This window comes from Sphaeramia orbicularis, chromosome 15, assembly GCF_902148855.1.
Source record: "Sphaeramia orbicularis chromosome 15, fSphaOr1.1, whole genome shotgun sequence".
Lineage (NCBI taxonomy): Eukaryota > Metazoa > Chordata > Actinopteri > Kurtiformes > Apogonidae > Sphaeramia > Sphaeramia orbicularis.
The window spans coordinates 5026108-5052485 of record NC_043971.1 but is presented as its reverse complement, the minus strand read 5'-3'; the positions used below and the strand labels follow the sequence as shown (position 1 = coordinate 5052485).

The following is a 26378-nucleotide window of genomic DNA, read 5'->3' as shown; positions in this document are numbered from 1 at the left end:
GTCGTCCTCCGCAGACCTTGGCCTGATTGGCTGCTCCGACAACCGGAGGCTGCCCTGCACTCTGTCAAAAACCATATGTCACAGAGAAGAGGAGAGAAGAAGAAGAAAGCGAGGAGATAGAGAGAGAAGGAGACAGGAAGAGGAGGAGAAAGAAGAGAGAGGAGAAGAGGGGACAGGAGGAGGAGAGAAGAAGAAAGAGAAGGAGACAGGGAGAGAAGCAGAAAGAAAGAAGAGGGGACAGGAATAGGAGAGGAGAGAAGAAGAAAGAGAAGGAGAGAAGAAGAAAGAGAAGGAGATAGGAAGAGGAGAGAAGAAGAAAGGAAGGAAGAGATAGGGAGAGAAGAGAGAAGGAGACAGGAAGAGGTAAAAGAAAGGAGAAGAGAAGAGGGGCAAGGAACAGGAGAGGAGGAGAGAGGAGGAGACTGGGAGAGAAGCAGAAAGAAAGAGGAGAAGAGGGGACAGTAATAGGAGAGAAGAAGAGAGGAGGAGACAGGGAGAGAAGGAGACAAGGAGAAGAGAAGAGGGGACAGGAATAGGGGAGGAGAGAAAAAGAAAGGGAGGAAGAGATAGGAAGAGGAGAGAGGAGGCGATAGGACAGAGGAGGAGGGTCAGGGTTAGGGTTAGGAGGCAGGAGAAAATGAGTGTTCTGTCCAGACTCGGTGAAAACAGCTCCTCTTCTCCTTGTGGAGGTCAAAGGTTGAATCATATGTTTCATTTCTATGAAGGTCAAAGTGTAAAAGTCTCATTAGATCACCATGTTGTTATTTCAGTCTGAGTAGATCATGAGTGAAAGTTGAAGAAATCACACTATAATCTGTCCACAACTATCCACACAAGATGACAAAATCAAAACCTTTTTTAGATATTTGGGCTTGTTTTCAAGTTTTTTCATCTTTTAGCTTTTCTTTTTCTTTTGTTTTTTTGCACCCAAAGCCTTTGTCATTGTCTTGTAATTACTCCAAAATCCATCCAAAAACTATTTTTACACTGAACATGAGATATTAACTGCAGTATTTTATGATCTGGCAGATATTTTCATATAAACATTAACCTTTAATTCAAAACACAGCAGAGTGTTTCAGTGGGTGATATATTTGTTTATTTAACACAAACTGGTTTGTCTCTACATTTAATCATCTTAAAAATTAATTCATTTCACATCGGGGGTCTAATCACTGAAATGACTTCTACCTGTGGGTCCTTGGTCACAGCTCATCAATGTCCATTTTAGAGAACAGAGATCCTTTTAGATGGTGAACCAAGATTACTTTCTGGTTGGAAAAATTGAGCAATTGAGGTGAAAAATTGAGAATTGACTGATGAGCCTAAAGTTGTCCGCACTATAATGTGAAAGAACAACAAACTGTAAGATGCAAATATAAATTGCACAAGTTAAAAAAAAAAGACATCTTTTCTAGGTTCATCTTTTGTCGGTAGCCATTTTATCACCACTGTGCTTTCTTATGTGCACATTTTCCAAACAACTTTTCTCCCAAGACTATGTTGGAAATGCACTGTCGCTACATCCTGTGTTCATCATCTGAAACGTGTGATTTACTTAAAGGACTTCCCCTCTTTTCCAGAACACCAGCGGATGATGGGAGACGGACCTCCAGCACTGGAACAGAGCTAATTAACCTTCCAGTAGCAGGGTGAGCATATTATGCATGCATAGTATTTTTCACAATTTGTTTCAGGTCAGAATTCAAACGTTGTTCATTTTGCATCATTTTTAAAATTCTGACCCATCCACTAAAATCAGCACGTTGTAAATAATGTTAAATTCCTAAACACCCTTCTACCAAGTGAGTAAAAAATGCACATTGACACATTTTAGCATTTAACATTTGACCTAGCACAAAAAAGTAATAATGTATATTAACCGATGTTGATGTTAGTCATTGACATATGCCAGGATGAAAAAATAAAAAAATAAGTAATCAAATTTTTATGTAGTAGATTGAAAAAAAAAAATTTGGCATACAAAATATGGCTTGTTTACATTACAAACGTGGCATTTAAAGGGTTAATAATTTTGACAGTTATTGAGTATTTGATTTGTTTATGGCTCAAGTTGATAAAATTTTTTAAAAAGTTAAAATAAACTGTACGAAAAATATTTTGGCGTCACTACAGCACTGAGCAGATTACATGCTTTGGTTATGAAGGATGTCTCTGGACCGGATACTGGAGGGTTAAATGTGGAAAGAGTCCTAGATGTACAAGATCATCACCTTTTCTCAATTATTTTTCCAGCTCATCTCCTCGACTTCTTCATGTTCAGCGGTGACCCAGAAATCGATTTGATGCGCCATCTTGAAGGAAGTGTGGTCTCCCTTTCATGCACATAGTGAGGTGAGGATGTGTCATGTTGTTAAATGCCTGATTATTGAGGTACAACTCAAGAATTTGGAGCAATTTGGTCAACATACAGTTTCCAACGTATTCAACAAAACATGTTTAATATAACGCCCCCTTGTGCAAAACAACAAAAAGCACCACTTAAAATTGTAAAATTGTTTGGCTTAAAAGTATTGAATGATTTTCTGGTTCTGTTCTGTAAACAAAGTGACAGTGGGTAGCATCTTTGCTCTATTACATTTTTCAGGGATAAAAATGTAAAATTCTGACTTCAGCTGAACTACACTGAATTTGTAGACTTCCCTGAATATTCCAGATTGATACAATAGGATTAAAAAACACAATAACAGGGTTCATGCTGTGTCTTAAAAAGTCTTACAAGTCTGTATTTAATACCTTAAAAAAGTCTTTAAAGGGTATTAAATTTGATGTGGTAGGTCTTAAGTTATGTTTCCATAAACTTGTTGGCTCTGTTATGTTTTAATATGTCTGTTAAATGTCTCCAAGCTGCAAAGAAAGTAACATCAGTTGACTCAGTTTCACCCGTTCCAATCCAACAATTTATATTACAATTAGGAACCAATTATTACTAACTTTGTACCCCCAGGTGAGAAATGACTCTGAGTGGTGGGAATCAAGGCATTGGAGTAAATAAAAACATTTTCCCAAATTGTAGGAGTTGCAAATTTTTGCCAGTATGGCCCTGAAATAGGCATTAAATTCTGTTTTAAGTAGTCTTAAAAAGTCTTAAATTTAACTTGTAGGAACCGTGCAGTAAATTCTAGATTTTCAGGGAGTAATGATGGTGATATTATTTGTTTATTAAGGTTCTTCTCTCATCAGTTGAAATAACACTGGAGATAGTCGTATTATTGTGTATCTGGCTGTTTAGTGACACCCACCAAGCAGCCAGTGAACAAGTCGTCTTGGCAGCTGGTCAGATGAGGCTCAGAGTCTAATTAGGTCACATGAGGTGAATGTAATTTTCTGCCTATTTGAACTCTTTTCCCTTTAATTGGACTGATTAGCGATGCTTAATTGGCTTCGGAGCTCTCCTATTTGCTGTGAGTTTGGCATCAGTTTAAGCTAATCGGTCGTCATCACACTACAGGCAAAACAAGCTCTCATTAACAACAACATCATTTACATGCAAAACCAGAGGAAGAAAATTAAACTCCACCATTATCTGAAAAAGAGCAGTCATTCCATATTAAATCACCCAGTTTCAGAAAAATTTCCCAGGTCAGACTATCAGATATCTTTGGGAAAAAAATGACAGGGCTTGATGACTAGCTGTTGATGAATAAGCTGAGTATTTTGTCACTTATAGACGTTTTTTGTCAGAAAATGGTGAAAAGTTGCAAACAAGATGACATCCTCAAATGTGTTGTTTAATGACAACCTGAACATTTTCAGCTTATGTCACAGGCGAAGAAAGAATTCAGGAAATATCTCGAAAGTCATATCAAAATGAAAGTAATGCACAATAGATTAATGAAATGATCAAATTAAGGCTAAAATGATCAAAAATAAACAAAAAACTTGCAGAAAATGAACAAAATAATACACAAAAGGAACAAAAAAATTAGGAAAATAATTGAACAAAAAAAACCAAACCATAATCAACAAAATGGTAAAAAAATGAAGAAATCAAACTAGATAATATTGAACAGAAACTGGACAAAAAAATCAAATATGACCTAATATAATCACCAAATTAGCAAAATAAACATGGGTGATTTGATATAAAATGACTCAATTTAATGCAGTTGATGCAGAATCAAAATAATTTCACAAAACTCAATAAATGAATAAATATAACTTTATTCTGAGAAGGACAAAACTATTTTACAATGTGCAATTTTACATTAGCTGAATATGTGCTTTCAAACTTTATCTTTTATTCAGTTTTCATCAAATTTCTGTAGATTTATCTTCAAGTCTGAACAATCAACCTCATGGGACAAATAAACTCCTTTGACAGAGCTGATAATCTAATTGGCCTCATTTCACTGATAAAACATCCTGAGGAGAAATATCTCCAATACAAACATGAAAACGTTAAATCACCTGAAGCGAATACAGTAAAGAAACTGTGTCAGTGTTTCAAACCACAATGAGACGTTCGGAGCAATCAACCTTTTCACTCGCATACATGAAAAACGGTGCAAAATGGTGAACCAGTGATGGACTTGACAAAATAATAGTCAGATGTAGGAGAAAGCGCTCGTCCATCTCCTGTAAACTATGTGGTAATTCATGAACAATAACTTAACTCTACTTTTCATATAAACATTAATAGAACCTATCGCTACCAGCAGGTTAATATGTTAAAATAATCACCATAAGAGTAGATTTGAAGTTAAACAATTATTCTCAACAACCTTAACATTGTATCTAAAACCTGTAGAAAAACCTGTCAGAGATCACAAAGTGCTTCCTCTGATGGCTCATGAGCTAAGACTTCGCAAATCTGTCATTTTCCTGTAGTGAAACTCGAGTATATAGGAATGGTGGCTAACCCTCTATTAGTGCTGATAGCGTTGGCGTCTAGCAGGTGACACATTAACCCATCGCCGTCGTCTCTGAGTGTTTAACTTCAAGCGCATCACACAAACGTCATGACAATCTGCTCTGCCGTTACAGCTCCTCGCTCTCCAGCGTGGCCTCGGGGGGTGAGCTGGCGAACAGGATGGGGCTGTTCTCTGACGTAGGGAACGCCGACTTGATGTCCAGTCCTTGTCCTGTCAGAGCAGCGTAGCGGCTTCCTGTGCGTGGAGTCTTCTTCATGGGGGCGGGGATGTTCTGATGCCACTGTGCTGGAGGTACAGTAAATAAAGATGATTAATATTCACGGCACAATAGAGCTACAGGATACTGGAAACCGCTTATAAAATAATATATGCTATATGGACAAAAGTATGTGGACAGGTGTTTATGTCAAAAAATATCTGATGTTGAGGAGGCTCTTCAATCTGGAGAAACTAAGTTCAAAGATTTTAGAGAAACACTGAAAGAGTAAGAACCAGCTCAAAGATAATAGAGTGTAGAACATTTACAGATACACTATATGGACAAAAGTATGTGGACACGTTGAATTCAGGTGTTTCTTTTCTACGGGTCTGGGATACAAAACTAATGTCAGAATATAGTTTTATATTGGGATAAATATTATTGCATTTGTTAGTTTAGTTTAAATAGTTATTTGCTTCCAAAATGCCTCAGAGATGGTTCTTTCTTAATTTCTTTCAACATTGATTGTTTTTTTTTTTAATCCATGACTATGATTTAAAATGTTCTTCCTTTAAATTTCTGAAATATTTTTCATGCTCTGACTGTAAATAATAATTTTCTACCACAACTAACCATCTACATCCTTCACATCTCACTGAGGAAGAAAAATCTCCCATTAAACCTTGAGGAAATATTGATGTTTATAAACTATATGGACATAAATATTGGGACGCATCATGTCTACAGCTATAGTTTGGTTTAAATTGTTACCTTAGCTTCCAAAATGCCTCATGGTTTTTACTTTAAGGAAATATTGATGTTTTTATCTCAAATCATCATGAACAGAACATCTTACAGCTGTAGACATGATGTGTCCCAATATTTTTGTCCATATAGTTTATAATATAAAAATATAAATCATAGTCATTGATTTAAAAAAAAAAAAAAAAAAAAAAAAAATTAATGTTGAGAGAAATTAATTAAAAAACATCTATTTTTGATTTTGTTTTGTTTTTTTTAATTTGGTTCATTAAATGCACCAGAGTCAGTCTAATGACTAATTTTCATCTGTAGTCCCTGGACAGATGTTGAATTGTCCCCTAAAAAGTAGCACAAGAGTATAAATCAACATGCAATTAAAAAAAAATAAATAAACAAAAAAAATATTACATATATATATATATATATATATATATATATATATATATAAAAAACACTTAAACACAGACAAGTACAAGATGAGTGTACAATACAAGATCTCTGAGGCATTTTGGAATTTAAACCAAACTAACCAATGCAATGATATTTATCCCAATATAGAACTATATTATAACGTTTGTCGTTATTGTTTTGTATCCCAGAAAAGAAACACCTGAATTCAACATGTCCACATACTTTTGTCCATAAAAGGTGTTTTTACTTAATTTCTCTTAACATTGATTTTGGTCAGTTTTTTTATCCATGACCATGATTTTAAATGCTCTACCTCTTAATTTCTAAAATATGACTGTAAATCATAATTTTCTACCACAACTAACCATCTATTTTCTTCACATCTCACTGAGGGAAAAAAATCCCCACATTAAAATAATGGGACATGTCATGGCTACAGCATAATTCAAGAAGTCCATGTAACTGACACTGTACTAATATTCTTATCACAGCTTTTATCCTGTTGAAGCTGACAGTTGACAGGGTTTTCAGATCCTTTACCATAGATATCGAGTCTGCAGGTGCAGGAGACGATGCCAGCCTCGTTTTTCGCTGACACCGTGTACCATCCAGCATCGTCTTTTGTTGTTGGTTGGATCAGGAGACACACGTATCCTGTGGCGTCCTGGTGCATACTGGGAAAGAAAAATTAAACATTAGTGGAGGAAGGATTCAGAACATTTAATCAAGTTACAGAACTAATACAGAAAAATACTCCAGTACACATGATAATCTGACATTAGTCTAAAATTCTAGTCTTATTATATTTATTATGTCCAACATGCAATGTTTGTTGTCAGTTTCTGTTTCTTATTGCTTATTATTATTATTACTACTACTACTACAAATAATATTACTTGCATACTTATAATCATACTATTACTGTTACCTTTTTTATACTTTTTGTGTGATTATTAAATGATACATATTTACATATTGTGCATATTATAACATAATTACTTATTTATTGTGATCTATTATTTTTATTACTTTATTGCTATTTTATTTATTATTTCTACTAGTACTTCCTAATGTCCAATTGCCTGTTTTTTCAGTACTGTTTTTATAGTTTTTGTTACCTCCGCCAAGGAGGTTATGTTTTTGCCAGGGTTTGTTTGTTTGTTTGTCTGTCTGTCCGTTAGTGTGCAATATAACTCAAAAAGTTATGGACAGATTTGGATGAAATTTTCAGGGTTTGTTGGAAATGGGATAAGGAAGAAATGATTAAATTTTGGTGGTGATCGGGGGTGCCCACGGGGGGGGCCACTGATCAGCCTTGGCGGAAGTCTGCGCTCTCAGAGTGCTTCTAGTTACTACTATTTTCTTATATGTGTACATTTGTTGTTATGCGGCTACTGGATCCTTAAATTCCTGAGGGTTCTGCTCAAGGGATGTATAAAGTTCTGTCTAATCTAGCTTTAATGCACATGTTGAGCCCACCACTTGCCCATCACCAATAAATTGTAAGAACCTGATTCTGCACTATGGCTACGTTTACACTGCAGGTAAAAGTGTCGAAGATGAAACACATGAATGCAGCAGTAAAATAAATCCAAAATCTCAACTCTCACAGTTTTCCACAGACAGGTGTGTTCTGGTTCTAACCTGATTCTGTCCTTGGTTCTAGGAATGGTGTCGTTGTCTTTCTTCCAGAAGATGAGCGGCGGAGGCATCCCCAGCACCCGACACTCCATCCGGACCGGCGTTCCTTCAGGGATCCCCATGTTCTGCAGCTTCTCCACAAACTGAGGAGGATGCTTCATCTCCTTCTCTACAGTGGATGACACTCATTAATCTTCATCTCAGAGCAGATGGTAAAAGGCTAAACTCATCCGGTTCTTACCTACAACCTTCAGCTCCAGACTGAAGGAGCTCTGTCCGGCCTTGTTGCTTGCGATGCAGGTGTACGTTCCAGCGTCGTTCTGTGTCAGAGGGTCGATGACCAGCGAATGGATGCCGTTCTCCCGCACCAACATCTTATGGTAAATGTCAGGATAGATGGGCCTCCCGTTCACCAACCACATGAGCTCTGGGCTGGGCAGACCGCTCACCTGCACCGCAAAGGAAGGCCTCATTTAGTCTAGAGAAGCTTCTGGAAGGACTGGAAGACTTTAACTGAACTATGTATTTACATTGTTTGGTTTTGTCTTTCACATGTTTTCCATCTTGTTCCATTTTTTTATGCAAGTCTTGTTTTGTTTTTTCAGTTTTTCTAGTGGCACTGTCTCTTTTTCATTGTTTTCATTGTGATTTGTCTTTTATATCATTTTTGTCTTGTTGCATCTTTTTAATTTTGTCTTTTGCATCATTCTAGGCCTGTAATGTTTTGTTTTATCTTGTTTTGTGTTCAGTTTTTCTTGTATTATTGTTTCTTTTACATCATTTTCGTCTTACTTTGTCTTATCATTTTTGTTGTGTAGCATCTTTTCATTTTGTTCCAAGTTTTCATCTTGTTTTTTCTGTCTTTCACATTGCTTTCATCTTGTGTCTTCTACATCATTCTAGGTCTTGTTGGATCTTTTCAGTTTTTCTTGTCTTATTGGTTCTTGTACATCACTTTCATCTTGCTTTGTCTTTTATATCATTTTTATCTTGTTGCATCTTTTGTGTCTTGTTTCAAGTTTTCATCTTGTTTCATTTTTTCTGTTCTCTTTCGCATTGTTTTCATCTTGTGTCTTCTACATCAGTTTTGGTTTTGTTGCAACTGTTTTTTTGCATCTTTTACATTTTCTTCCTGTTGCATCTTCTTTGTCATTCTTGTCTTGTAACATCTTTTCATCTTGTTGCATCATTTTTGTCTTATTTTGTCTTCTATGTAATATTCACTATTATTGATAATTCTAATTAATGTACCTTTTACATACTCTGTCTTGTTGCATCTTTTACATCTTGTATCTTTTTCCATCTTGCTTTGTTTTTTTATGTTCTTCTTGTTTTCTTGTGTCTTTTACATCCTTTTTAACTTGTTTCATCTCTAACTTCAGCTTCAACTTTTTTTTTTTACTTTTACGGTCAACATACAAATAACTATGGTTCCTTCAACTTTATTCAGTCCCAAAAACCAGCATTGAATTTTCAAGGACACAATGATTTGATAGTATTGTGAAAATTGCAGTATCCTGATTAACTCTTTCAGTGCCATGGGCCGTTTAAATCGGCTTTACGAAAACAACCTGTAAAGTGCCACGGGCCGATCAGATCGGCTTTGGAGAACACGCCACATTTGTGTACAAACAAACCATCCACCCCCATTTCTTTCTCACATTTCGATGACGTTCTTTCTGTGTCCCCCTTTTGAGACCAATCAGACGGGAATTTGAGGTCACGCGACCGAATAATATTTTTATATCTTTTTAATGTTTCTTATTCTCCGGTGTTTCATCAGAGGGAGCCCTCCATGCCGGGGGGCGGCTGTGGACTCCGGGGGCTGTGGCGCCTTCTCTCACTGGGGTCCGCTCCTTTCTGGTGGGTGGGGGTCCCAGTTGGCCCTCTCCCACTAGTTGGGATGCGGGGCTGTGTTGCTGGTGCCTGGTCGCCGGGGTCGGCGGCTGCCTCCTGGTGAGGATGGCTCCCTGAGACAGCGCCTCCTAAATTGATGTTTTACTTTTACTTGTACATTTTTGTTCTGGTCTACCCGTGCTCAGTCAGTCTTCTTAAGTATGTGTGAGCTTGTGGGTTTGCGTGTGTGTGTGTGTGTGTGTGTGTGTGTGTGTGTGTGTGCGTGTGTGTGTGTGTGTGCGTGCCGGTGTGTGGGTGGGGGGCGGTACTGATTTTTAAACTGATATGTAAAGCACTTTGTGCTACAGTTTTTAATGTATGAAAAGTGCTATATAAATAAAGATTATTATTATTATTATTATTATTATAAATTATGCAAATTATGATCAATAATGAATTGGCTGCGTCCGGTGCGTTTTGGATCTAATCAGCAATCGGTCGGATGTTACCGAGCGGTTTCCTGCAGGATTCTTCAAATATTATAAAAACGACGCGAAATACTGAAAAACGGCCAAATTCTGTGGCACTTTTAAGGCTTATTAGCCCCTTAACTGTCTGGCACTTAAAGAGTTAATCATATTGAGCCCAGTCACATTTCTCACCCTCCTTTAATGCTTCCTACCTTACAGTCTAGTCTGCAGAGTTTCCCCTCGTGAGCCATCATGTCTCCTGGAGCCTGGAGGAAGTGAGGCCGAAAGAAACGCTCTTGTGTTTGTTCGTTCTCAACTTCCTGTATACGAGCTCGTACCCTGAGAAGAGGTGAGAAAAGTGTGTTATGACACACAGATACATGCTGAGGTTAATAATGTGGACAAGAATTAACAACATGATGAAAACTAGAAGTGGAAAAACAGATTAGCTTAATTTACATATCTGAAACTGGAGTTAATTTGTGCAGAAAGGTGTTTTTAGTTCTAATCCTCCTCTTGTTTCTTGGGTTTATTTGACATCAACGTTCTATCTTTTCTGAGAACTATTCGCATATTTGTGCCATATTCACGTATATGTTACATAATGTTGTCATTGCTGTGTACACTTGTTTTTTTTTCTGGTCAATGACAAAAAAAGACTGACTGATTCACATCTTTCATAGCTTAAGAAAGAATTGTTTTAACCACAGGTTTTGTTTTTATCTGATTGCATATTACAGAAAAGACTAAAATTAACGCTGAAGTTTATTAAAACTTAAGTTAAACGAGTAAACATGTGAAACTAAACTGAAACGTAACACAATATAAAAAGAAATAAATAGTAAGATCATAAAACTCTTTCGTGCACATGATTTCAGAATTACATGTAGAGGAGAAACGATACAACAATAAACAGTAAACAAAACCTTAAATCTCTGACTCTGTAGGTGAATAGAAAACAGTTCCTGATCCTTCAGTGAAACTGGTCTCACCTCTGGGGGTGAATTGGTGTCATTCGGTTGCGAGGAGGACCTGTCTGGACAATCAGATGACCCGAGCAGCTGATTCGACCCTGAAGGTATCAAAAAGAAAATCACATTTAGACATGTCTTATTTCACTCTGTTGTTGTCATATGGACTCTTGTACCCTAGTATTATATTATGTTCTTCTATTGAAGTTTTAGATACTGTGACACCTCAGCACAGAACAAACTCGATAAAGGTTTGTCCAGTAGTAGTTCTGCTAGTTGAGTTTTTATTGTTTTCATTTCATTTGGGGTTTTCATGTAGGTTTTAAGTTTTACCTGAGGGTTAGCCGCCATGATGGTGTAGTTTCCGTCATCGTCATTGGTCACAGATTCGATGTGTAAAGCACATGTCCCATCCCCCTCTCTGATCCTTTTATAGTGGATATTCTTCCTCAGAATCTGTTTTCCATCTTTGAACCAGTAAACCTGAGCAGAAACACACAAAGACGTGAGAGAAAATAACAACACTGTTATTATAAAGCAAGAAAACAATAAAAATCAATTTAAAAATCATTAACTAAAACACAAACAGTTATAGTAAAATTATATAATGACACTAAAAATGTGAGTTGCTGCACAGAGTGAAACGAGATTTTCCACGTTCAGTGAAAACAGGTGGGACATATGACATAATGAAATAATTTGAATGTGCCCTTATTACAAAAATAATGTAGTGATATATACAGAAAGACGAATAAGGGCTTTATAAATAAATAAAATAGAGCGTCTATCAGGTCTTAAAGAGAGAGAGAGGGCCACCAAACCAATTCACACAATGTTGAGTAATATTAATCTTAAAGCAGACTGATAACTGTAGACCATCACCATAATCTAAAAGTGATAGGAAAACTGAAGCTGTCCAACAGTTGTAGTGGAGTAAAAACTATAATATTTGCCTCTGAGATAGGTTAATATGAATAAAAAAACAATATGTAAGAAAATAAGAATAAAGCAAATATATTCATTCATTCATTCATTATCTGAACCCGCTTTATCCTCACTAGGGTCACGGGGGTCGCTTGGAGCCTATCCCAGCTACTTAAGGGCGAAGGCAGGGTACACCCTGGACAAGTCGCCAGTTCATCGCAGGGCTGACATAGAGCAAATATAAAATTACAAAATCTAAAAATAAGATAAGAAAATAGAATAAAAAAATTCAAGAAAAGTAAAATAAGAATAGAACTAAAAGTAGAATAAAATAAAAATAGACATAAAATATGAAAAGACACCGTTTACAATATTAACAGTATGTATATCTATGAATATTAGCAATATTAACCATGTGAATATCTATGAAAGTCTATAAAAAATACTGCATTTGTATCTGAATAAATATTGCATTGTCATAGTAAGAACAGAGGAATATTGCTCGACTTATTGCACATAGATGTAGTGGAGTAGAAGGTAAGAGCTGCTGAAACAGCTTTAACTCCAGTGCTGTTGACCTCTGACCTTTGGAATAGGGATCCCCACGACTTTGCATGAGAAGGTGACAGGAACTCCTTCCATGGCTCTGAAGTTCTTTAGCTTCTTGTCAAATATGGGTGCGATGCATTTCCCCGTGGGGATGTCGTCATGCTGCACCTCGTCGTCCGACTCCTCCACTGGCGTTCGCTCCAAACGGAACTCGATCTCGCTCATTAGTCTCTGCTCAAAGCTGGACACTTTGTACTCCTGGAGGAGGGAAACCACTGGGTTCATTACGGAGCGTCAGCGTTGGGCTGGACCCAGAAGGACATGCACACGTCGCTCATAGAAGCTTTAAAAAACAGAGATAAGCTCGAAACTCAAGACTCTCGACCGCGATACAACGTGCACCTTCTGCCCAACAGAGACATTAAAGTGACGTCTGTAAAACAAAGTTCAAGACGAGTGCTGACGTTCACTTAATGCCACTGGACGGAGAAGATCATGCAGAGGCCTCGAGTTTGAATAACAGTGGACAAAATAAGGCTGAGGGCAAAACAGAGAACAGAAAGATGAACAGTAACAGTGAACTGCAGTGTTAAACAAACCTCGTGTACATTTAAACACCTTCTTCATAATATTTAACTGAATGGAGTCGGTCAGGGGTGTCACATTGTCTTTCAGTTCAGCTGGGCTGGACCAGTAAAATAATAGCCTATAAATAATGACAACTCCAAATTTTTCTTTGTTTTAGTGCAAAAAACCCCATTAAATTATGAACATGTTTGCATTAACAAAAGGCGTGAATAACCTGAAAAACTGAAATTTCTTAAGAGAAATAAGTGTAATTTTAACAATATTCAACTTATTTCTACATGTGCATTATGGATCAGCTCTACAAAGGCACAAAACATTTAACAGGCAGAATGTTGTTAAAATTACACTTAATTTTCTTTAGACATTTCAGGTTGTTCTTGTTTATTCAGGTTATTCACATTTTATTGTTAGAGGATAATTTGTGTAAATATTTTCGTAATTTAATGATATTTGGGTTTATTTTTGATGTGTAATTCTGTTATGAAATGGACAGAGTTAACTTTTTAATTTATTTTGATATGTATAAGATTTGTTAAGTTATTTTGGGGAGATGACGTGGGAATTTATTGTCAGTAAAAAAGATAGGGTAAGGGGGCGGGAATATGTAACTTGAACATCATCCCGCTCCTTTTTGAATATATATATATATATATATATATATATATATATATGTTTTTTTTTGTTTTGTTTTTAAATGTTGATGTGCGAAATAAACAACAAACAACATTTATTTGCACTAAAACAAAGAAAAATTTGGAGTTGTCATTATTTATAGGCATAATGTAATATAATTTTTTTCACATTAAACCAAGAATATTTTGAGTCATTATTTATAGGTTATTATGCTCTTATTTTACTTGATCACATTGGTCTGTATGTGGAACCTGAACTAAAATGAGATCAACCCTTAACTGTTAATATGTTCAGTGTAATTTTTGCACTTTGCACATTAGTTTTGGCTTGCGGGCCACATATTTGACACCCCTGGAGTAGGTGAAAGGCAAGAAAATTATGCGAAATATAAAGAAAATATGTAGGTTTAACTGGACGGAAAGTAGGGTGAAAAGGGGCTGCAAGCTTCAGTAGGTGGAAACTATGGGATAGTTACATTTAAAGTGCATTATTTAACCAACTGACACCCTGAATGTGTTCTCAGATTATTCGTGCAGGTTACATATTAGTTAACAGAAGCTTTAAAGGCGTGATTAGACGTATCACGTAACCATGGTAATGAGATAAGTCAAGGAGAGTACCCAGGTTCCTTCGTGTGGGCCTGAAACATTCTAACCCATACAGCCTCGAGCAAAGCGGTGCTTGTACCTCATCATAGTTAATGACAGTAGCAGGAATGTTTGGTCCAAGGGGTCTGCTCGCTGTTTTCCCCTCATAACTCAGCTTCTATGAGAGGATAGGGATGATGATGAACACCAACGGAGACACACAAACACACAGATGAACACTGATGAATGGACAACGTTCAGTCTCAGACACTCGTGGTTATTATGGACATGCTCATGACGTTATGGTGACACTAGAGCTGCGACCACCACTTCATTCATCCACCACTCGACTATTCAATCAGTCACATGTTGAGCATCATGTGATTGATTTGATTATTTGTACATTTAAACCTGATAAATGAACCATTTTCAGTTCAGCGCCATTATTTTATTATTAAAGATTTGAGGCACTGTGACTAAAATGATACAAATTTCAGTGTTTATTAGGTTAATTTCTTTGATTTTGATACTTTTTCATCATCTTGCTATCATATTTATTCACTTTGTTGACTAATTTTTTGTTTTTGTTCATATTGTTTATTTGCTTGGTTCTCTTATTTCATTGATTATTTTGTTCCTTTTCTGTGCATTTTGCTGATTGTTTTTAGTTTTATTCTTCCATTTTGTTAAAAAATTTTGTTTCTGTTAATTTAGCTGTGTTTTGTTCATTTTCTGCGTTGTGTATCGTATTTTTGTTCATATTTCTCCATTTTGTTCATTAATTTGCTAGTTTTTGTTCCTTTTTTAAACTTTCTGTGTATTTTCAATGATCATTTTAAATTTATGTACATGTACATAATGTAGTTGATTTACTAGTTTGTTGATTTTTGTTAGTGTTTATTGTTTTGCTAATTTTTCTAGTATTTTGTTTAACTTATTTAGTGCTTTAACCTTTTTGTTTTTATTTCATTATTAAAGATTTGAGACACTGAATACATTAATGCAAATTTAGTGCTTATTTGGTTATTTTTTGTTAATTTTATTGATTTTGTTCTTTTCTTTGATTTTGATACTTTTTTAATCATCTTATCATATTTATTAATTTTGTTGATTCATTTTCTTTTTTATTTCTTTGGTTTTCTCTCATTTCATTGATTATTTTGTTCCTTTTCTGTGCATTTTGGTGATTATCTTGTTAGTTTTTTTTAAATCCATATTTGTCCATTTTGTTCATTAATTTGTTAATTTTCAGTGCATTTTACTATTTATTATTATTTTGCTTTATTATTTTTTTAATTTAACTTAAGTGCTTAAAATAAGTAAAATAGTAAAAAGTAAAATAATGTGAATTCATATTTATATGTTTTTTTATTTTAATCAGCAGAAGAAAATAATGTGAAGTTGATCTGAGGAGACATAATCCACTTGTTTTTAATCAGTAATATCATTAACCTCATAGCATAATTGCCATGTCATCTTTTTGGCCTGATTATGATATCTGCGTAAGTTTACTCTCTAAACACTGCTGATTCATTTAATGCTATGAGGCTAACGATATATCACCGATGTCATTTTTAAAGCTTCTTCAATATGAATATTTTCTGGTTTCTTTCCTGCTCTGTGACAGAAAGTCAATATCTTTGGGTTGTGATGAAACCAAAAACTTGTAATTTTTTCAACTTTTTCAGAATTTATTTAGAACAAAGCTCTCATCTATTAATTGAGAAAACAGTCGAAAAATTAATCAGTGATTAAAGTAATCGTTAGTTGCAGCTTTAATGAATACACATTAATGAAAAAGCATGAATGTCTGGGAATGAAATGGGTTTTTCACTGACTGTATCTAACTGACACAAACAGTTAGATACAAATGACTAATGACACAAACATATTAACAAACTGACATTCATGATCCCAGTGATACCAGATGAAATGGAGACTGAAATATCCTTTGTATTCGGAGACGCTGAGACACAGTGAGTCTCGTGGATCATGTTGAGTGTCATCATTAGTGGCGTTTGGCTTCAGGCTACAACAGAACTATTTAGAAAAGGGTGACACCGTCGAGAACTGGATGAGACGGATCATTTTTTGTGGGACTGATGAGGGAAAAGAGACCAATCCACTGTTGTCATCATCTTGTTTGGACTCTTACACAGATCTGTTTATGTGACATGAGGTGGGTTTGATATGACAGGGTCCTCGCAGGGTCTTAAAAAGTATTAAAAGTCTTGAATTTACAAATGTGCATTTAATTCCTTAAAAAAAGTCTGTTAACCCCACAAACATAGTAACTCCCCATAAACGTACTTCTGTACAGAAGTAAGACAAAAATTGATATTGGAAAAGTAGACTTCATACCCAAAACATTAACATTAAACCCTGTCAAGTCGATCAGATTGTGTCTATTGTGTTTTCTGTCTGCAACCATTGATATCTCCTCTTGGAAATCGAAAATGACCAGAAAGGTTCTAGCCTCAGTCTAGCAATGCCAAGCTAGCAAAAGGTAGTTAAACCACTAGTTTAACTACGACAACACTGGTTAGTTAAGGCCTTGTACTACAGTTAATCCAGACAGAAAATACCTCGTACCTGTTGATGTACATACTGTGGAGAATCATCCTTAAACCGAAGCTTTTTCTCGATGTCGATGAGCAGACTTTCTTTGCTTTCACGGATTTCTTCATTCGACGGTAGGTGAACCTTGGGTGTTTTCTTAAGGACCCTGAAGAGACAAAAGAAACAGGTCAAGATGTGGTGTTTTGTTTATCATACACTATATGGACAAAAGTATGTGGACATGCTGAATTCAGGTGTTTCTTTTCTAACAGGGGTCTGGGATACAAAACAATGACTAATGTCAGAATATAGTTTTATATTGGGATAAATATCATGGCATTGGTTTGTTTGGTTTAAATTACTAGCTTTGCTTCCAAAATGTCTCGGATGTTTTTTTACTTAATTTCTCTTAACATTGATTTTTATTTCCATGACTACGATTTTAAATGTTCTACCTCTAAATTTCTAAAATATTTTTCATGACTGTAAATAATAATTTTCTACCACAACTAACCATCTACTTTCTTCACATCTCACTTCGAAAAAAAAATCTATTAAACTTTAAGAAAATATTGATGTTTATAAACTATATGGACAAAAACGTTGGGACACATCGTGTCTACAGCTGTAAGATGTCCTGTTCATGATGATTTGACATATAAACGTCAATGTTTCTTTAAAGTTTAATGGGAGATGTGAACAAAGTAGATGGTTAGTTGTGGTAGAAAAGTATTATTTACAGTCAGAACAGGAAAAATATTTTAGAAATTTAGAGGCAGAACATTTAAAATCCTAGTCATGGATTAAAAATAAACAAACATAATCAATGTTGAAAGAGTAAAGTAAAAACCATCTGTGAGTCATTTTAGAAGTAAAGATAACAATTTAAACCAAACTAACCAATGCAATGATATTTATCCCATAATATAAAACTATAATCTGACATTAGTCATTATTGTTTTGTATCCCAGACCCCTGTTAGAAAAGAAACACCTGAATTGAACGTATCCACATACTTTTGTCCATATAGTGTAGCTCAATATTTTGGTCCATGAAGTGGGGGTGACGTACCCTGCCGGAGCGCCTTTGGGCAGGCCCATGGAGTTTGTTGGGTGACACAGGGTCAGGGAAGGCAGGACGGAGCTGAGGAACGCCACCGGGTTTTGGATGGGGCTTGGGGTGGAGCTGCTGGACGTCGGGGAGGAGGCCTGTGGAGGAGACTGGGCTCTGAAGGCGAAAACGCTGTTCAGGAGCGACGCTGAACCTGGAGTGGGAGACGACACAAGGGACGGGGGGCTGGTGGGCGACTGGAGAACCCTGGTGGGGAAGATCCGAGGTGGAGGGGAGAAAGGTGGGAGAGTCGGGGAGCTGGTTGCCGAGGAGTTGAGCTCGGCGGCCAGTTCGTGGAGCAGAGGGACCGGGGACTCTGTGGGGGAGGGGCTTCTTACCGGGGAGAAGGCCTGGGCAGCGATGAACTCTTTGGGCCGGGTGTAGTTGAAGGTCAGGGAGGTGGCAGTGAGGTTCATGAGGGAGGCGTGGGTGCTTCGTAGCAGAGGGGCAGGAGATGTGATCTGATGTAAAGGGGTTGGATCTGTGGAGCTGAGCTTCGGTGGAGGGGGAGGAGAGTAAAACTGGGGAGTGGGTGCACTTCTGTTAAAAGCAGCAGGGGACAGGTTGAGGTGGGAGGCGTGGATGGTGTTCATCTGGATCACGGAGGCGGTGCTGAGACCAGGGGGAGCAGTGTTGAGCTGTGGAGCAGGTGGAGGGGAGGTCACCACTGAGGACATCTTCAGATGAGGAGCAGAAGGAGGGGAGTGGATGGGAGGAGGTGAAAAGGTAGGGGTGGGAGCAGGGGGGGATGTTTGGATGGGAGCCGGAGTGGAGGTCAGGATGGGAGCAGGGATGGAGGTCAGGATGGGAGCTGGAGAGGAGGTCAGGATGGGAGCAGGGATGGAGGTCAGGATGGGAGCTGGAGAGGAGGTCAGGATGGGAGTAGGGGTGGAGGTCAGGATGGGAGCAGGAGTGGGAGTCAGGATGGGAGCTGGAGGGGCGGTGGCAGGTGGAGGTGCAGCTGCTGTGGTCACGGTGTAGATCTGCGGGGGTTCACGGTGTATCCTGGGCGACCACACTGGACTTGGCTCATGGGAGCTTTGGACCTCAGGTTGGATCTGGACCTGAATCGGGGGGTGGGCCTGAGGCAGGGTGGGGGGTGGAGGCTGGGTTTGGGTGCGGGTCGGAGGGTCAGTATCCTGCTGCTGCTCCAACAGGACCTGGTTGTGCAGAAGCTGGAGCTGAGCTGGGTCCCTGTAGGTCAAGACAAACCCAAAGTAAAGACTGGAATCTCAGAATAATGGAGACAGAATCATGCCTTTACAGATAACTCTGAATATTTTCTCTTACAATCATCCAAAAATAGCAACATTTACAGTTCATAGGGTTTTTTATACCTGAAGATGTTCTGTTTGCATTCTGAAATCAGTGTTCCGTATAGAATTTTCCTTGTTTAGGCACAATTTTTTTTTTGCAAAACTACGGTGTAAGGCAAAAATCAAGGAAAACTAGACTTAAAAAGCAGACACATTCCTTCAGCAGCTCTCACTTAGCAAAGAGGATTAGGACCGTACTGAATATTAAAAAATATAATATTTTAAGAAAAGTGTCACAACATTTCATGAGAAAAACCATAATGCTACGAGAGTAAACTCATAAAGAAGGGGAAATATCAGAGGAATAGTAGGAGTATATCAAATGATATTTTAATATAATTCTCAAAAATAACCAGATATTCAGGTTTTTTGGTAAAATTGGAAAGATCCTCACAGATTCAGTCCTTTGTGGTTCAGCTCATAATTTTGACTGATGTATTTTGTGTCTTATAAAAACACAACTTTTTTCTTGAAAAAATAAATACTTTTTTCTTGCATTATCAAGACAATAGTATGATTATGCTCCAGCTGTCTTTTTTTATCTTCACTATGGCCCTAATCCTCCCTCTTGATTAAAATGTACTGGAAGGTACATATGGACTTTTAGTGTTGATGCCAAAAAAAACTGTCTAAAATGGCCGCAAAGTTGATTTGTTGAATGAGGAGCATATACCTGATGTGGACAGAATTTTTTAAAAAAAAAGTGTCATATTAAAAGGTTGTGTTACTGCTAATAAGATAACCAAGGAAAAATGTGCGATGTCACTCAGTGCTTAATCTAAGCTTGTTTTGTTGAGATATTCAATATAATCAGTGAATAAGTTCTTCTGAAATATGAATTAAATAAACAATCTTACAAAAACAATGAACAAAATTTAAAAATGTGCAATAATAGCACACTGAGTTTCAAGACAATCACGCAAATCCGCATTTTCACTATTGGTCAAAATGATTTTTTTGATATTTCACAGTTTTGTGAATAAAATTACAGGCTGAACCCAGTTAGTCACGACAAAACCAAATCTAATATGAACTACCAAAAAAAGTCATGATGTGTGTTGGATGTGAGAGAAGCTGCTGTACTCCTCTCATAAATCGCAGCAGGACTGTGAACTCCAGAAGGAATGAGCCTAGGAATATTCTGCCCTTTTATGGCCCACGGACAGGACAAACAAAACACCCTTCAAGCTGAAGACGATCTCAGCTTTCACTGCAAATACGAAGCTCCCTGTATTTATACACAAATCTGTAAATTCAACAGTAGAAGCAATTACTGAAGGAAAATACTGACGCAGCTGTGTTCAGATAAACCACTGCAAGCAGAAGTCCGACAAGAAAAATCCAAAATAATATAAAGATATAGCAATATAGAAATGTAGTTGCATGTAAGTGGAGGAGGAGCAGACACTCATCATATGATTAATGAGAAAAGAAAACATCTGATCCATGCATCTGTTTTTATGACATAATGGATGACTTTAACATTTACTGAGATGAAAGCAAGTCAGACGTTTGATGGGGAAAAAAAAACACCATTATTTTTGTGAACATCTGAAGTCGACTACACACTGCTGGAAGACAAAAAAGCTGGAAATTATTGGTTTAAACTTAGCGACGTGTTGGATTTTAAATCTGTTTTATATCATCCATTGTGCAAAATCTTCTTGAACTATAAACTAAAGTTGTCAGACAAAAATAGCAGACTGAAAAAAGACAATATTTGCATGTGAGGTGTAGCGCAGTAGAAGGATAAAGCTGCAGAAAATGGCAATATTCCCATACGAGTACCATCACTGAAAGGAACAGGACACATTAAGCACCACATGATAAATCACCAGAGATAAATGTAAATGCACAAAGACAGACTTACAAATAAAAAACACCATCCTTTGTTTTGGAAAGTCGGAAGATCCACATCTGAGGTCCAGGTTTATTCAGTAGTGAACTGGGTCTGACCAAAGCTGATGGATGAACCCAGCAAAGGAGGAACCTCCCTCCTCTGCTTCTCTTAATACAGCCCATGACATTTGATTTAGATTAAAACACCCGACCGACGCAGTGAAAAAAACCCTCACATACTGAAAGTAACAGCCCCTGTCAGTGTTCTGCTATTATCAGGGTTCGTACACATTTTTCAAGGTCAGATTCAAGCACTTTTAAGGGTCATTTTCAAAAGACAAAAGAAGAGTAAGTCCATCCTGAGCTACTGTAGAAACATGACTTGATGGAAACAACCTGCTTCCTCTGTAGATGTAAATAATTCTCATTTTCTCATTTGATTTTACAACGACAACATAATAATTAAAGTTATATTCAGTTATTTCACTAACCTAGTGAACCTTATGGAGGGAGGAAAAGGTTCTCAACCCATAAAAGAACCTTTGGTTTATCACAAAACCAACAGTTTTAGACATATATGGTTTTGACTGAACAGGAAAAGAATGTTTCTGAAGGGGAACTGAAGCCATCGGACAAATGTAGAGGAGTAAAACTTACATTATTTACCTCTGAGATGCAGAACAAGCACCTAAATTTGTACTTAAAGTTGAGTTAAAACACGTTATTTTGCATTATTATATTCCACCACTGAAAACCTTCCCCACCTTTTACAACTATGTCTTTGGACTTTCAACATGGTTTTATTCCATAATACTTAAGTATGCCTATCTGCTCTACTCTACATATGCAATGATCAATCAATTAATCCATTATTTCTCTCATTCTAGCCTCTTCAAGTTCAAAACATTATATGGACGAACGTATGTGAACACATTGAATTCAGGTGTTTCTTTTCTAACGGGTCTGGGGTACAAAGCAATAATGGCAAATGTCATAATATTGTTTTATATTGGGATTAATATTGCATTGGTTAGTTTGGTTTAAATTTTTATATTTGCTTCTAAATTTTTCCACTTAATTTCTCTCAACATTGATTGTGTTTTTTATCCATGACTGTGATTTTAAATGTTCTACCTCTAAATTTCTAAAAAATTTGTTTCGTGCTCCGACTAAATAATTTTCTACCACATCTAACCATCTACTTTCTTCACTTCTCACTGAGGAAGAAAAATCTTTCGTTAAACTGTAAGGAAATATTGTTTATATCTCAAATCATCATGAACAGGACTTCTTACAGCTGGAGACATAATGTGTCCCAATATTTATGTCCATATAGTTTATAAACATCAATATTTCCTTAAAGTTTAATGGGAGATTTTCCTTCGTTAGTGAGATGTGAAGAAAGTAGATGGTTAGTTGTGGTAGAAAATTATTATTTACAGTCAGAGCAGGAAAAATATTTTCAAAATTTAGAGCATAGAACATTTAAAATCATAGTTATGGATAAAAAAAAAAAACAAACAGTAAAAGTTGAGAGAAAATACGTAAAAACCATCTCTGAAGCATTTTGGAAGCAAATATAACAATTTAAACCAAACTAACCAATGCAATGATATTTATCCCAATATAAAACTATATTCTGACATTAGTCATCATGGTTTTATATCCCAGACCCCTGTTAGAAAAGAAACACCTGAATTCAATGTGTCCACATACTTTTGTCCATATAGTGTATCGTCTGGTTTATTTATTTCTCTATAACGTTAAACTGAACATCTCCAACCAAACAAAACATCTGAGGACATCATCTCAGACTCTGGAAACACTGATCGACATTTTCCACCATTTTACAGATCAAACAACTGATCATTTAACTGAGAAAATAATCGTCAGTGAACATAATGTACTCACAGTTTGGGTTTTGCAAACACTGGAGGCGGTTCCTTGCTGATGGACGCCTGCATCCCGTCTTCATCAGACTGACTGGACGGGTCACTCTGTTCCTCATCCTCAGGCAGTTTAAAGTGCACACGCAGACCCACTCTGGAGCCGGACCGGGACTGTTTATGGTTGGTTCCATTTCCTGACTTTAAGCAGGAGTTTGGCGGAGGATCTGGGAGGGGTATCACAAAGGGGGTCCCGTTTGGGGTTCCCTTGGCTTTGGGGGTTTTCATGTCAGGCGATGCGGGCTGAGGCTTTTCCTGCTCCGGCCCAGTCTCAACCACAGAGGAAGGTTTTAGGATGCTTTGTGGTTCAGCAGATCCAGGAGGGTCCCGGTGGAAGTGCAGAGGGTCTAAGGCGGGGGTGCTGGTACTCCTGGAGCTCAGGTAGAGGCTGCTGCTCAGGCTGGTGGGCTCCAGACTGGGCAGACTGGTGCGAAGGGGGTCCGGTCGGAGCACGCTGGAGCTCTGGGGGTCCAGGCGGAGGGTGCTGGTGTTCAGGGGGTCCAGGCGTAAGGTGCTAGAGACCAGCGGGTCCAGGCGGATGGTGCTGGAGTGGGGTTTGATGCTGTTGGTCACAGTTACCTCTGGTTGAGTTTTGAAGGTGGGAGGGGTGAGATCTAACGGGGGAGGGTGCGTTTGAGCTGGTTCCACTGTCAAACTGCTGAAAGGCCTCACATGGTGGCTGCTGCTACCGTTCCCTGAAGAAAAGAAAGAAGAAAGAAAGGTACTTACTTGATTTTATTCATTAGTTTATTTAACAGGGACATTATACATTAATTCACATGACTGTAAATGCACCAGAGTTAGCATAACGGCTATTTTTCATCTGCAGTCCCTGGACAGATGTTGAATTGTCACCCTAAAAGGTAGCACAAGATTGTAAACATACAACTAGAACTAGAACTTGAGATGATCATTCACGCTTTTATTTCTTCCTAGACGACTGTAACAGCCTTTTTATTTGTTCAAAACACAAAGATGTTCATCACCTTCTTCGGGCTGTTCAGAAATGCTGCTTTAAGACTTTTAACTCACACCAGTAAAAGAGTACATATCACACCGGTTTTAGCAGAACTACATTGGCTCCCAGTTCATTTTAGCATTTATTTTAAAATTTTATTTCTCACTTAAATGGTCAAGGCCCTGTTTACGTTTCTGAGTTGCTAAAATTGCCCTAATCATAACGCTACACATGCTCTTAGATCATTGAGTCAGTGCCTGCTGGTCATCCCCCACACCCACTTCAAAACTAGAGGGGATCGGGCCCTTCAAGCAGTGGCCCCAGACTATGGAAGGCATTACCACTGTCACTTTGCACTTTAAATTCTGTTGAGTCTTTTAAAAAGCAGCTGAAGACCCTGTTGTTTAGACAGGGGTATTAAGTCTGGTTTACCCTCAAATACAGTAGGTGGGGTTCCTTCCAAATGTATTGCAAATCTTAACAGAATTTTTGGACGAACTGCAAAATGAAATCCAGATGTATGTATCTAGTGCTGGTCTGTTGTTATTTTATATTATTTTCAACAGATGATCTGAACTGTTGATGGAGCATCCGATCGATGTAGGCTGGTCAATAGTTTATAACCCAAACTGGTCTTCTGGTCTGGATCATATGTCACTTTTGTCTGAAATTTGTTTGTGGAGCTCTTCATACAAGCAAGCATTTTGTTGGTGTTTTCCATCTAATCTGGTATTAATAGTTGTATGTTTCTCCTGAACATGCAGACACATCATTACTTGCCAAATCTGACTTGATTGCAGTTACTAAAGCGCTATAATAGCTTTACCCCAAATGCTGCTACTGGATCTCCTTAGTGTGAACACGGTAACTAGGACAGATTTGCTGCTCCACTTTAACCAGGATCACAGGCGTTAATGTTCCAGTAGACCCTAAACTGTGTTTACTGGGGAACTTTACAAGTATTTGTGGTTCTCTCAACAATGCACAACTCAAATTTATGGAAGTTGCTCTATGTGTAGCCAAGAAGTGCATTATGGTGTCGTGGAAATCTGATTGCCCACTTCTTACTGATACGTGGTCTTTTGAGATGAATAGTTGCATCCACCGGGAAAAAATCTTATTGTCTCAGAAAACAATATAACACCTTTTTGAAAATTTGGCAGCCATATTTAGATCATGTTGGTACATCTGTTACACCAAGTGCTTAATGTAGTTGTTTTTATTTACCTTGCACGCTGATTTTTGTTTTCCTTTCTTTTTTTGTTGGATAAGAAGGTTATCCTTCTCGCCTTGCCATATTAAAAAAAAAAAAAAAAACTAGGATAGATTTGGTTGGATTTCTTCTCCCTTGATAACCAACATAGGGGACCCCGAGTAGAAGAACACCATCGATTTCAGCTTCTCCATGAGTGTTATAAGTCATCCAAATGGGGCGTTTTAGTTGAAAATCAGTTTTTTGGGCATAAATCAAGCAATAATAGGCCGACTGAGATTAAATTGGGTGCATATTGATCGTCTTCCAAATGTCCATTTTCTGTCTACCATCCAGAGTTCATATGGTGTCATTTTCATTCACTGGGTGGAGTTTTGTGGGGAAAAATTGGTTCTCTGACCATTGTTCTGCCACTATCAGGTCCATTGATCCATCCATGGATAGATTTATACATATATAGCAGAGGACTGGGGGGATTTCAGGGATATACCTTTGCTGTCGGCCTTTGACTGCGTAAGCCTCATTTTTCTTTTTCTGTTGTATTGATAATTTCTTTCCTGCTACTTTTTATTCTACTTGAATGGAGGGACTGTTAACATCCAATAATTTCCCCTGGGGATTAATAAAGTATTCTGATTCTGAAGTAATATGTTCTTGCTAAATTTTAAACTTTTCCAAATTTTGTGCAAATTGAAAAAGCAAATAAAAAGAGCTGGGAAGAGCAGGGAAATACACCTTAGTAAAACACTGGATGACACTTGTGTATTGCCTAATATCTTTGGATGTTCTGACAATAGGAAATTTGATAGGAAAAGAAGAGGAAAAGGAAGGAGGAGGATGTTTTGGAGTAACTGTAGAAACGTGGCAAAACAATATGGAAGTGTCCGTGGAGGTGACCTGCTCTGTCTGTAAAAACGACTCAATCTAAGGTAATGAAAATACAATGTTGTGTCCCCATTAATGACATAATT

The 26378-nt window shown here is 37.4% G+C and overlaps 1 protein-coding gene across 4 annotated transcripts in view; it reads right to left on the bottom strand.

Moving 5' to 3' along the window:
• Positions 1 to 4167: 4167 nt before the first annotated feature.
• Positions 4168 to 26378, bottom strand: part of mypn (myopalladin) — a 45522-nt gene continuing 23311 nt past the window's right edge. For 2 of the 4 annotated variants that reach the window (XM_030156236.1, XM_030156237.1), the window contains 12 exons: positions 23202 to 23931; positions 18097 to 19329; positions 17059 to 17191; positions 14567 to 14644; positions 12695 to 12916; positions 11519 to 11668; positions 11207 to 11286; positions 10427 to 10553; positions 8150 to 8357; positions 7912 to 8077; positions 6808 to 6941; positions 4168 to 5180 (listed from right to left, as the gene is read on the bottom strand). In XM_030156236.1, coding sequence (XP_030012096.1) covers positions 5002 to 5180; positions 6808 to 6941; positions 7912 to 8077; positions 8150 to 8357; positions 10427 to 10553; positions 11207 to 11286; positions 11519 to 11668; positions 12695 to 12916; positions 14567 to 14644; positions 17059 to 17191; positions 18097 to 19329; positions 23202 to 23931 — 3440 coding nt within the window. In that variant the 3' untranslated portion in view covers positions 4168 to 5001. The remainder of the gene's footprint in view (positions 5181 to 6807; positions 6942 to 7911; positions 8078 to 8149; positions 8358 to 10426; positions 10554 to 11206; positions 11287 to 11518; positions 11669 to 12694; positions 12917 to 14566; positions 14645 to 17058; positions 17192 to 18096; positions 19330 to 23201; positions 23932 to 26378) is intronic. The other 2 variants (XM_030156238.1, XM_030156239.1) reach the window with 1 other exon arrangement.